The sequence below is a fragment of the Pteropus alecto genome, unplaced genomic scaffold, assembly GCF_000325575.1.
Source record: "Pteropus alecto unplaced genomic scaffold, ASM32557v1 scaffold79, whole genome shotgun sequence".
NCBI lineage: Eukaryota > Metazoa > Chordata > Mammalia > Chiroptera > Pteropodidae > Pteropus > Pteropus alecto.
The window spans coordinates 6,726,105-6,739,892 of record NW_006494612.1 but is presented as its reverse complement, the minus strand read 5'-3'; the positions used below and the strand labels follow the sequence as shown (position 1 = coordinate 6,739,892).

General features: G+C 43.8%; 1 protein-coding gene across 3 annotated transcripts in view; it reads left to right on the top strand.

The window, feature by feature from the left end:
* FYN (FYN proto-oncogene, Src family tyrosine kinase) overlaps positions 1-12,073 on the top strand; it is a 174,346-nt gene extending 162,273 nt beyond the window's left edge. Inside the window, exon 13 of one of the 3 annotated variants that reach the window (XM_006926080.3) lies at positions 10,441-12,073. In XM_006926080.3, the coding sequence (XP_006926142.1) occupies positions 10,441-10,649 (209 nt within the window). In that variant the 3' untranslated portion in view covers positions 10,650-12,073. The remainder of the gene's footprint in view (positions 1-10,440) is intronic. The other 2 variants (XM_006926081.3, XM_006926079.3) reach the window with 2 other exon arrangements.
* The last annotated feature ends 1,715 nt before the right edge of the window (positions 12,074-13,788 follow it).

The following is a 13,788-nucleotide window of genomic DNA, read 5'->3' as shown; positions in this document are numbered from 1 at the left end:
TTTAGAGAGGCGGGTGGAAGTCAGTGTTATTGATGCTGCAGCGGCTGCTGCTCCCGGCGAGCACAAGTGGGAATAGCCAACCGGCTCAGAAGAAAGGGCTGCCCTGGAGGGGCCTGGAGCACGGCACGAGGGTTTTTTTTGAGTTACTTCTCAAGGAGGAAAATGTTCAGGTCTTGGGATTTTGCAGATGTGAAGGCACCTCTTTTTTTATTGTTTGAATTTTGCGCTAATTTCTTCTGAACCCCCTCCCCGCCCCACCCCGCCCCAGGTTTATAATCACCCGGTGTGTTAAATGCAATTGCAAAGGGGAAAAGACTAATGTTGTTTTGTGTTTCTGTAAAGCCTTTCCTTCCAGTAATACAAAGCCACTTTTTGTTTCTCAGGGTCTCACACAGAAGCCAAAACAAAAGGGTGGGGGCAGGGGCCTCAGAGAAGGGAGGTAGGTGTTGCTTCTGAGGGAGAGTCTTTTATCATGTTCGGTTTTAGCATAAAGAAAAATGGGCTCTGTCTACGGCTATACCACCCTGACCACGCCCGATCTCTTTTGATCTCGGAAGCTAAGCAGGGTCAGGCCTGGTTAGTACTTGAATGGGAGAAAATGGCCTCATTTTACAACTTAGACTAGGATTCGTTCATTCAGCATAGCATCACTAAGTGTGATCTTTTGCTCTACCTGGGAAATAAGTACAAATAAGACATCCATACTCTCAGCAAACATTATTTAGAACCTTCCTGGAGCTTGGTGCTGTTTTAGGTACTAGGGTTAGAATGGTAGGCAAATAAATAAATTTAATCGGTGGGCAAATAAATAAATTTAATCAATGCGCTCATGGAGCTTACAGTCAGATATTTAAAATATGCATCAAATCCAGGAAGAAATCAGCCTTTTCTGATACTTGTTTATTATTAGAAGATATCGCCCTTAAGAGATGAATTACTTGAATTTACCCACTGTGGAATTCTGATAATGGGGTCAAGGGCACACGATTCAGGTATCTACATACAACAAGTACTGAGAGGGGCCTTTCATTCAGCATCCTGTGAAGATGGCAAAGGAGTTTGAAATAAGAACTAAGACTGCTTTATTATGCATAGTTATATACATTGAGCAGCTGCTCATATGCAGGAAGCTTTGATAGCCACTCTGATTCTGTGAGAGTGGCAAAGAGAAGGGGCTGTATCTGGGAAGCTTCATGGAGAAGAAGGCAAGTAGGGTTTCCTCCTCAACTCGAAGAAGAATGAAAAACGTCCAGACAAGGACAGGCATGTGGGAAGGCACCCAGGCCTGGGAGGGCGGTGCAGATTCAAGTTACTGCAGAATAATGAGTCTGAGAAGGAGGGCTGTGAGGTGAAGAGCCTCGAGGTACACCTAGAACGGCTGGCCAGAGCCCATGCTGCCTGAAGAGGTCCTGGGGCCTGGCTGGTCCACAAGGGTGGCCAGAGAGCCATGTCAGCAGTAGAGTGACATGCACTGCTCTTTACCTACCGAAAGCCACAGAAAATTGTTCCCAGTCTTGTTTTTGTTTTTTAACATATCTATAATCATATTTAATTGGACTTAACAGTAAACTCTTCTTGAGGGAGAAGCTTTTACAGAGGGATTCCAATTATGGGATTATCACCTTAATGAAGGCTAACAATTCCTAAGGAACAGACAATTTCATTAAGCTTCATCCAGATGTAACTGGAAGGAAGGACCTTCCTCTCCTCTTTCTGTCTGCTGCTGTGACCACGTTAGCTAATGTGTGCTGCTGAGGGGCTGCTTCTCTGCTGCCCTAAGTCCACTGCTGATGGTACTCCAGGCCAGACTCCCAGTCCCTGTCCATCATGGCTTCCATTCTGACATTTCGACGCAGTCATTTCTCAGTTGGCTAGAGTATGTTTTCAGGTAATTCTTTTTCAAGAACAGCTGGTGGCGGTACATTTTTCTGAGTTCTTTCATACCTAAGAATGGCCTTCTGTATCCTTCACCTAGAGAACAGTTACTTTGGCTATTAGGTAAAAATGGAAGATGAAGGAGTGGGCGGTGACTCATAAATGGGTTTGATAAAGCTTTCCAGGCATTTTTACCAGCATGAAAGAAAGTCCAGAAGTAAGAATCGGAGAAGGAACTTAGAATGGAGTATGTGAGGTGTGACCAGATGCAGGGCAAAACGGATGAGGAAACAATAAAACACTGGATTGGTTGGTTAGTTAGCAGGTTTTATAAAATGAATGGATTAAAAGGAAGGGGAGAAGGACAAGCTGAAATTGAATGAGAGCCTTGAAGCCAAAGGAAAAATACTGAAATGTGACACTGAGATTAACAGGGAGGAGTTACATCACCCAACCAGACAAGAAGGTTGCTTTTGACATGTGTGACAAAGAACAGCTCCATTTTACAAATTCCCTAGTAGCAGCCTAACCTGAATGCATTCTCAGCATAGAAGTCTAGCTCGCTTTTCTGTGAGTCAAGGTTCAGAACCATTCTTTGCATCAAGATTAGGGCTGATTTTATACTTGATGGATCATTGTAAATGAAAAATGAAACACAAATAAAAGCAGTTTTCTGGGGTCAATGCATAAAATCGGAATTGAGTTTTAACCTGTCATTTCACCTTCAAATCCTTCTTTTCTTCTTTGCCTCCACTGCCACTTCCCCATGTCCGTATGTCATCCTCTTGTACAGTGACCTCTTCATGGGACTTCCTGTTCCCAGTCTCTTCCTACCTCCCCCTAACCACCACCATTCTGTCATTGTCACATCAGTTATTATTCTAGAAAACACAGATCCAGTCATCTTACTCTCCTAGTTAGAAACATCCACGGCTTCCCTTTGTCTCCAAAAGCCTTAGTTTTATAGAGTCCTTAATAACTCTCTTTCCTTCAGTCATTTCATGAGTATTTATGGAGCCCTTACTATATGCCAGTTACTGTTCAGGCACAGGAGTAGAGCAGTGAACCCACGGACAAAAACTCCTGCCCCCATGAACTTTTATTCCTCTTGGAAAAGACAGACAATAAACCTAGATAAATAAGCAAAATATATTCAGTGTTGCCTGGGGGATAACAGATAGGGAGAAAAATAAAATGAGGAAGGAAATAGAGAGTGTTAGGAAAGGGTGGCAAGGAAGCCCTCACTGGGAGGGTGATATCTGAGTAAAGACCTGAAAGAAACAAAGTGCAAACTAGCTGGATATATGGGAGTGGGTGGGGCGGAGCAGTGGAAGCCTTCCCTCAGAGGAAACTGGAACATAAAGGCCCTGAAGAGCTGTAAGGAGGCCAGTGCGGCTGGAGCAGAGGGAGCAAGAGGTGAGACGCTTCTGGGCAGATCAAAATAGGCAGATCCAGGCTTCCTAGGTCATTGTTAGGACTTTTGTTTTTACTCTTAGTGACATGGGGAGTCGCTGAGGGGCTTTGAGCGGGAGAGTGACATGGTCTGACTTACATTTTCTCTCTTGCTACTACTCCCTGACCCTTCACACCAAGAGATGTCTCTTAAACATGCAAGTCTCTCTTCTCGGCTTCACTGCCTGCCTCAGAATCCTTCCAAGCCCAGCCCAAACGTCACCTCCTTTGTGTAGCCTTCTCCATGTCCAGACCAAATGGGTCGTCCCTTCTGCTTGCTTCCATAATACCTGGTACACTCTGTGGAAGCCTCTGTCTACATGTCTGTATTTCCCAGTAGCTCCGAACATTTCTGATAGAGAGGGGGCTCCTTTTATGTGTTTCCAACACCCAGCACAGTGACCGCCCCATAGTAGACTCTGACCAAGTCTAAGTGGTTGGATGGATGGTTGGATGGATGGTTGGATGGATGGGACAGAAGAAAAAGATCGTGCCTATGAAGTTTTTGAAACAACATTTTTTTAAATTTGGCCCATAGCCCGTAAAGCTTTTCAACTCTATTGCATCATTTTCACATATAAATATAGCATATATGTTCCCAGCCATGAGGTAGTCTCTGTCCTCAAAGTTGTTTTGGGAAATTGGCCCTGTAGTGAGTTCCAGCACCATTCTAGGCAAAAGGTCCTGGCCATTCTGTGCCCTGGCTCTCAAATGAATATTTGCTTTGTGAGTTTGGCAGGATCTGGCGAAGCAGGAACATTTTCTTAAACACATCACATTTATCATGCATTTGAAGCACTTTCAAATCTTTTTAGCAAGTGACAGCTGCCTTTCTGTGAATGCATCTAGTCACTTGATAATGACTTGAAGAGGCAAGGGAAATAAGAGAAACTGTTGTGCTTTCCTTAAAGAATTACAAGTCCCACCCTTGTCCTCCCTCTGTCCCACTTAGAAGCCTTAGAGTCCTGAACTATAGACATATGTTCCTCTCTGTTCAGCCCATCACTGTCACCCGCACTCTTGTTCCTGCTGTGCCCGTCATGCCAACGGGAGCAGCTTTTTGAGGGGTAGAAAGAGGTGAAGACTATCCAGTTAGGAGAATGGGAAGCAGGATGGAACTTCTAATCTTAGCCCAGTTTGCTTTGTCCCCTGCCCTCCCTGCCCCTATCCACAGCCCCTGGAGCTTTTCCTTTCAGCTCATGGTGGTCTTCCAGAGAGGGAATTCTGCTTCGAATACCCAGGAGTCATGTTGTCACCTTCCCTACAAGATTTCTCTTGGCTAGTGTGGCAAGTGAGAGGAGGAGAGGGTATTGAGCAGAATGCAAGAGAAGAGGTCAACGGCCAGGGAGAGACTTCCCACGCCTGCATCCTGTGACCGAGTCCTGCGTTCTGCTGCTCCTCGTTCTCAGCCGTACATTTCCATGGCCTTCCTCATGGGCACCCTCACCGTCTTTTTCACTTCTCTTTTACTAGGACACTATATTATCAACCTTAAATAACCTTTGTGTATTATGGTACCTGAGTAGCCGTCATTTCTGTATTTATTAATACAGTGGGTTTAATAAAAATAGCTGCCCTGAGGTTATCTGGTAAGATGGAAAATGAGAAACAAAGCTTGTCATTATATTCTCAAGGTTACTCCTTTATTTTCACCTACACTTTTTGATCAGCCTCTATCTACCCAAAATTTGTACTTTGATCCTATACCTAAACCTAACTCGAAGCATCCTGCTCATTGCCCAGTAAGACGACGAGAGCATATGATGATCTGATGGCGCATGCTTGTGCTAGCACATTCACCTTAGCCCTGCTTCCTTCCTCCCAGCACTGGCACAGCACTGCTCACGAGACAGTAAATAGAAAGGCCTTTTCACAGGGTTTATGCCGAGAAGCCGGGGGAGCCTCTGATGGAAGACCTCATGCACAATAAAGTATAATTCCTCTGAATGGCAAGCATAGTTTGTAAAAGTAAATCAGATGTCCGATAACCTGAACAGCATTCCCATTGTTAAAGTGCTCAATTATTTACATGGCACAAAGATCCAGGTTCTTGCAACCCACAGTCAAGTCCAGATGCAGACTTGAACTGGTAACAGTTAAAATTCCTGATTGTGCAGAGATGGCCCCTCTGAGATCCACATTAGGAAGCTGCACCAATGGAAGGCTATAAAGCAAAACACTCCTCTTTCATACAAGACATTTTTTTTCAAACAACTGAAAGCACAGTGAATGTTGAGAGATTTTGTTGACCAATGGAGAAACTGAGGCCAAGGAAGTCAAGTCACGTGCTAAGAGACACAATGAGAGACGCAGTCAGAAGCAGTAGCTCTGCCAATGAAATTGAGGGGTTTTTTCCTTCCCGAAAATAATCTAAAAGAAAAAGAGGGAAGGATCTACTGAGTTAATATATAGCTCAAAGAAGAGTAATGGAGACGTTTAAAAGAAAAGGAAGGGAGAGAAAACAAAAAGGAGAGAAGGGAAAGAAAACAGAGACCCATGAAAATAGATGTTGTTGGCAACAGGACATAGTAAGGGTTGGAAAGTGAGAGTTGGAAACTTGACCCGAATCCGGAAACCAAGAAGAAGCCAGCAAAATGGTTTAGAAAGGATAATAGAGTCGTAATGGCAGGAAGTGAGTACAGCCCACCTGGCTGAAGAATCTCAGCGGCAGTGTTTGGGGCAGACTGACTGGAAACGATGCCATCATGACCATGTTTGAAAGCTTAAAATCCATGGTGACAGGAGGCCCCCATGGAGGATCTAGGAAAGAGGAATTTGAAAGTAAACACTGGCACAGCAGGCTACAAAGGTTCTGTGTGATCTGAGTACCACTGTGTTGTACCCTGTGAGAATGACCCGTGAAAATGGCCCATTTTCCTGATTCAGTCCGGCGAGGGGGCAAGAGAGCCAGGTGCTCCAGCAGGAGCAGAGGAGGGCAGCGTTACAGTGAAGCTGGCTGGTGTGTCTGTGCTGGCTGGCATGGACGGTGGTAACCCAGGAATACACCCGGTCACACTTTGTGGATATGGCATTTTCCACGGTCAGACGCCACTGGCTGGGGGAGACCACCGTCCTGTTGAGAAGTGGCCTCTGTCGTAGCCCGCTAGGAAACCCGAGGCACAAACTGTTGATGACAGTGTTTCCCTAAGACATACGCAGACGTCGCGTTTTAAAGTTTCTATCTTTTCTATTTCTCCTCTGGCATTCTCCCCATTGAAAAGGGGAGCAGGGAGGGGGGAAGGACAATCCCCAAGCATCCTCCTCCCACGCTGTTCACATCTTCACTTGGAAGTGCAACAAAAAGATTCTTCTCTCCTAGTATCTCCACATCCCTCAAGACTTTTCTGACGGCCCTGGTGCTCAGGCTCTTGTATGGCCCCTTCTCAGTCCCTGTCCTTCACCCCCCCAGGTATAAGCAAGGTCAATGTCTTGGGGAAAGTGGCTAAAAGAGGGGAAATAACAGTTTTCTTTGGAACAAAAATAAGAAACTATTTAAAAAAGAAAAAATGAAATAGGCTCATCTTTAGAGTAGTATACAGAGGAAAATCCATTTTGGCTAAAAAAAATTCTTAAATATGATTTTTCAGAGTTCTTGTAGCTGTATTCTCATGCTTTATTTTTTTTTTTAAATATCAACACAATCCACTTAATTTGGCTATTGTTTGTGAAGTGAAAACTAGCCTAAGCCTTGCTAAGTGAGCATTATGCAGTTACAGTTGCAAAGGTCCGTTGTGAAGTACCAGGTCAGCAGGTCAGCCTGTGTGGGTTCTGGCTCATGGATAGTTAAAAACGAGGTAGCCCCATTCAGACTGTCATTGTCAGCCATGTGCGTTGTCTTAGACCCCACTTTTCTAGCAAAGCTATCATTGGTCTGTTTCTGTTTGGCCTGGTTCATGGAATTGGTTACATATACTCCCCATGCTTTGAGAGGCCTGCAGAGAGAAGGCCTGAGAAGAGAAAGGGAAGGAGGTGGAGCAGAGCGAGGAGCATGCGTGTGATGACAGCGGGAGTGTCCAGCGTGGGCCAAGGTACAGCTCTGTACCCTAGCTTCACCTGCCTGGAGGCAAGCTGCCTCAGGAGATGCTACATGTTGACGGTCAAGTTGCTGTATCTGCTGTGCCCTATGCTGGGGCAGAGCACTGAAAAAATAGGTTTGACTCAAGTGGTCAGTTAAACTTTCCATTGGTGGAGATTGAATTTAGAGTTTAAAAAAAAATACGTGAAATCTTTCCATTTGAGTAGTTTTTGTTTTGTTTTTTAATGAAATGAAACATTTACTGACATAAGCTCCACAGATCAATAAGAGAATGATTAATTAAACTCTGCGGTTCCATTTTGGACAGCATTAGAAGGTATTCTGAGGAGATTGTAACTACCTCCAGAAGGGCCTGTCAGACCCTCTGAGGCTCAGACCTTCTGCTTGTCTCTCCTCCAGCTCCTGCGGGCTCCTGGCAAGGGCAGGGACAGGGATTTCTGCAGGTTTAAGCCATGTGGCTTCTGAGATGTTATGAAACCAAGGACTCTGCTAAAATACAAAGCAAATGCTTTGGAGAATGCCAGTCCTGACAGGTGATTATGCTCTCTCTTTCTAACTTTTCCAGGCTGGCTGGAGTTTGGTGGCTGCTGTCATTCGTATAAGGGCTTCCCAGCCAAAACCTTTGGGGTGGAATATGCTTTCAGAATCAGACTTTCTCATACATTGCATAGAGCAGCGGTCTCCAGCCTTTTTGGCACCAGGGACCGCTGCTCCCATGAGAATCCAATGCCTGATGATCTGAGATGGAGCTGAGGTGGTGATGCTAGCGCTGGGGAGCAACTGCACATACAGATGAAGCTTTACTCGCTGGCCTGCCGCTCACCTCCTGCTGTGTGGCATGGTTCCTAACAGGCCAGGGACTGGTACCAGTTCACGGCCCAGGGGTTGGGCACCCCTGGCATAGATCATACATTATAAAACACCCTAGGAGGGCCTGGGGCAACACTCCATATTCAAATACCTTCTTCCTTCTGCAGTAATGTATATGAATAAATAAAAACAGCAAGTAGTCTCACACCAGGTCAGGTTTTATGGCCAAATGAGGTCAGGTCAGATCAGTTTTGCTGCCAAGTGAGTTACCAGCTCTTTTGGTTTCCAGAGCTTGCTGGATTTGTGAATTATGGATCAGGAAATGCTGGCCCTCGTCCCTTATTCTGTTTGTCCAGAGCGCTGCAAGGCATTCTGGCGGCTCCAGGTTCCTCCCGGTGCTTCCAGCTCCCCACCCCATCCTACGTTTTCAAAATGAATTTTCAGCAGTTGGAACTAATTAAGCTAATTAGCCACAGAGCTGACCGAACACCCAACTAAAGAGGACACCTTTAAAGTCAGGCATGATGTGGAGACAGGAGGCTGTGACTCGTCCACCAAACCTCTCTCACTAAAATAAGGGTCACCCCGAATTGTGAGTGAGGTTATGTCAGAAAAATTAAATCGAAGGCCTACTTCAACAAAGCAGGAATAATATATGGATTTTAAAACCTCAGGAAATTAAAGTGGTAGAGAAAAAGAAAGCATCCTAAAAGGATTCAGACAAGCATGGGACTGATAGGGCCATGGTCGACAGCCTCAGGAGCCAGGATAAACCCAGTTCCAAAAGTAACAATAAAACAAAGAGAACTGGCACCAGATCCTGAAGTCTGTGTATCTCCTACCCAGGAGGCCGGATCATGCTCTGGGCCCAGCTCCTCTGGACAGGCTCATAGGATTCTAGCTGAGGGTCGCCAGCTCCTCCAGAATTAAAGAGAGTCTCTGCATGTATATGCTGCGTCCTGCTGGCTAGACCGCTGAAAGATAGGGAAAAAGATGTAGGTTTCTATATGGCTTAAAATTAGGTTCTTGCTTTTGTAAAGTAACCAGGTCGGCAGATGGGGAGGATTCCAGATTACAGGCACAGGGCCAAGGAACAGCCAAAACATACAAGGGCTTGGCGGGCAGTGACAGAATGTGATATGGCACAAAAGGGAAGGAAAACTTGAGAATAGTGCTTGGTGGTGATTGGGAAAGAGGTCAGGACATTCGCCTCCCCCCAGATGTGGTATTTCCTGTTCTATAAAGAAGGCCAACATGTGGGGAGGCTACATTCTCCAAAGAGTTAGCGCTTTCTCAAAATTTCTCCTGTCAGTTCTGTGCAGCCTGATGTTTCAACATGAGGCAGCTCCCCCAGAGGGTCACAGAGGTCTTGAATGATAGATGGCCTGTCCGAGGTCATCAGTAAACACAGGCCTGGAGACCCCCTGTCTCCCCATCAAAGTCACCAAACCTCAGGGCATCTCTGGGTCACTGGGCCAGGCAGTGCCCAACCGTGGTGGCATGATGGCAGATCTCAGATGGTGGGGCACCAAAAGCTTGCCCAGGCAGGAGGAAACTAATTTATGAAGTTCGTAAATGGAGTTTATAGATGCTATTAACAAGTAACAGTGTATTTTTTATTCCATGGATCTTTTCTGTGTGCTTCATTCGTATTTCTTTGTCATTTTAATTGAAGTATAAGTTGCATACAAGAGAATTCAACAAGTTTAAGAATACAATGATTTTTGACAAACATGGGCATTCAAACCACGACATACAGGATATAGGATAAATGTAGACCACAACTTTTGTTTTGTACACTTTTAAAGGGTAAAAAAAAAAAAGAATATGAGACAAAGATCATACACGGCCCGCAAAGCCTAAAATATTGACTATCTGGCCCTTACGGGACTAGTTCGCTGACCCCTAATAGAGAACATTTCCATCACGCCACTCCCCGTCAACCATTGATCTGCTTTCTATTACTGTAGTTTTGCCTTTTGTAGAATTTCTTATAAGTGAAACCATACAGTATGTTACCTTCTGTATCTGGCTCCTTTCACTTATAACGCTGTGGAGATTCATCATCTGGGTTTTTGCGTGTATCGGTAGTGCATTCCTTTTTCTATTTCTGAGTGGTGTGGTGTCCCATTAAAGCCGGGGTTCCACCCTGAATGAAGTCAGGCCCTCAACATGGTTTAACCACCTGCAGCTCAAAGTAGAAGAAAGGGGAGTTCCAGGGCCTGGCGGCCGGCAGATGCCCACTTTCACCGCCCCTATCTTTGCAGGCATGAACAACCGGGAGGTGCTGGAGCAGGTGGAGCGCGGCTACAGGATGCCCTGTCCGCAGGACTGCCCCATCTCTCTACACGAGCTCATGATCCATTGCTGGAAAAAGGACCCAGAAGAACGGCCCACCTTCGAATACTTGCAGGGCTTCCTGGAAGACTACTTCACAGCAACGGAGCCCCAGTATCAACCTGGTGAAAACCTGTAAGGCCTGGGTCAGCAGAGAGAGGCCTTGTCCAAGAGGCCTCCGCCCCCTCCCCATTAGCTTTCAATTCCGTAGCCAGCTGCCCCAGAGCAGCAGCGAGAACCGTCCAGGATCAGATTGCATGTGACTCTGAAGCTGATGAACTTCCATGGCCCTCATTAATGACACTTGTCCCCAAATCCAAACCTCCTTTGTGAAGCATACAAGACAGAACCTTGTTATTTCTCAGACTTTGGAAAATGCATTGTATCGATGTTATGTAAAAGGCCAAACCTCTGTTCAGTGTAAATAGTTATTCCAGTGCCAACAATCCTAGTGCTTTCCTTTTTTTAAAATGCAAATCCTATGTGATTTTAACTCTGTCTTCACCCAATTCAACTAAAAAAAAAGTATTATTTTCCAAAAGTGGCCTCTTTGTCTAAAACAATAAAATTTTTTTTCATGTTTTAACAAAAACCAATCAGGACAGGTGTTTTTGTTTTTGTTTTTGTTTTTGTTTTTTTGTATAAATATGCATACATATAATATATTTGTCCCTGTACATACACCATGTGGATGCTAACATGGAGACCACGGCCAACCTGGGCCACAAAGCTTCAGGACCCAGAGTGAGGATTTTACTGCAAAATCAGCATAAAAGCACTGGCGTTATTCTGAAAACCAGTGACCTCATTTTTGGCTTTTGCAAAGCATGATTTTTTAAAATTTGGATTGTACTCTTTTGGTTCATGACTGTACCTATAGATGGCTGTGACTTGACTCTTTTCAGCTCTCAGCTGAATTCGCAAGTTCTGTTTCCAGTATTTGTTTTGACTTACTGCGGTTTGTTCTTGAAACTTAAAAGTGAGCATATTTAAGCAAGCAAACGGCCAATTACTACCAGGGGAACTGGAAGATGGATAACACACAAACTTCTTGTATAAAAATACGAATGCCGAAATGTTTCAAACTTTTTTATTTAATAAATCTTGTAACCACATTTAAATGTTCTAAAACCCATAGCATTGTAGTCATGGCAACCTGCTAAACTTTCTCATGCGACTAAAACTTACAGGGAAGGTGAGGGTGGGGGTTGTACATTTCCCATTGTAAAATAAGTGTTTTAAATGTCCTGTACTGCTAATGAAATGACTTTCTATATGTCCAAGAGTTCTCCAGTGGAATAACTATGCACTACTTTACATTTCATGGGGATGCACAAAAAAAAAAAAAAAAGTATTACGTTTTTAGTTGCTGTTTGTACCAACCTTGGATTACATGTTTAACAACAACAAATCTAAAAGCCTATTTCTATTGAGTTTTTAATACTGAGTAGCAACTCGGAAGTCTTACTTCTTTTTTTGTTATGATTTATTTGTGAGTTTACATTTTTAAATTGTTTAACTTTCTTAATTTAGTAATTAAAAAGAGAGCGTTTTACATTTGAATTTTTTTTTGTTCATTTGTTTAAATCATTGAAGGTACTCCAGTAGTGACATATCTGTTCCGCACCAGGTGGTAAGGAGTCACCTGGTGAATTTACCCATTGTGCAATGATTTCCGAATGACAGAAACATTCAGGACACCTGGAGTGGTTTGTTGTTTTTTTTTCCCCCAGAAAGTCTGGGCCATTGTCTCGTTAATTCAGAGAACTGCTAAAGCCAGACTAGGCATACCTTAACATTTTAATTTGTCAGACATTTTTCTCTAACTGGAATTTTCTGTGTCCCACCTGTAGGAGACAGAAACAATTACAAGGAGAATCTTTCTTGTCCTGGAGTCACTATATACATTTCCCAAGGTCCCTCCAGCTCTGTAATGAAGTTGCTACGCGGGGAAACAAGCTGGTAGAAGGGGCAGTGGGTAGTCCTGGCTAACTGTCCAGGCCTGGCTCTGCACTCATTCAGCTGCGTGACCTTGAACATCAGCCACCTGGCATCTCTCGTTTTCAGGGCCCATCTGTAGAAATGAGGGAGCTGGATAAGATTCCTACAGATCTAAGATCCTGTGATTCTAAGATCACTGGTATTATGTGGAATCATGGAAGGAGAACAGTTTTCTTGCTGAAATAACCATTGTATTTAGAGAGAATTTCCAACATTTAAAAAAAAAAAAAAAAGGGGAAACAAAGGGATTTTCTGGTTAACCAAATCTTTATGGTATTATTTTTGGTACAATTAGTACAATTCGAAATTGATAAAATTTCAAAGATCTTATTACATACAATTATTATCACATTACTGGACAAGTTATTAACACATTCTAGATATTTGTAAAGAGAACTTTGTTTTTAATCTTCACATCCCACTAGGTTGGATAATTTGCAAACATTCCCTGGAGGATTTTTGTTTATACTTTTGACTGGGTCATTTTTAAAAACCTGAGAAAGTAGTAACAACCTGTTTTAAACAGAGATTCTTTAAAAAAAAAAAAACAGTCTCTTCAAATTATAGCCTTTAATTCAATTGAGTTCATCGTGGATTCTCTGCTGTGAAGCAAAACTAAGGATTTAGGTTAACTGGAAGGCACTCTCCCGAAATACAGCATGCTGGGACTATTCTGGAACACTCAGAGTGGGGTTGCAGAATAATAGTAAAAGCATAGCTATAAATATGAAGAAATCAGATCAGCGAAGTTTCGGGTTTTTTCTTCCAAGAAGCTAATATGCTACCAAGAGCTGTTCCAGTCCAGACAAAGGAAACAGCCCCTCCAGAGGGGCCCAGCACCTCCCAAGAAGCCTCTCTCTCCCTCACACACTGTAGAAGCTTGCGATAAGCTGAATTCTCTGACCATAAAGTTCTCTTGTTAAGAAACTAAGGTATCTTGAAGGTATCTCAGCAGCAAATGATGGTAAAATATTTTTTGTCCTTGGTAACCTTGCAGTGAATAAGTACTTGCTCTGTTCCTTTAGGAGAGCTGGCATTCGGCATTGTTGTGCTGCATAGGAAGACTTCCTAATAAACTCTTTTTATTTTCTTAATGTCAAATAATAAACCTACTGGAGAAGACAGTTTGACAAAGCTCAGACATTGTAAATGTGACAAAGTGATTTCTGTTCACCCATGCTGACTGGGCTCACACTCTCCTCACTGGGTCCTCTGAGGCCACTGCATTCAGGGTGCACTGAGGGTCTGGGGGGAACAGAGAGCCCACAGTAACTACA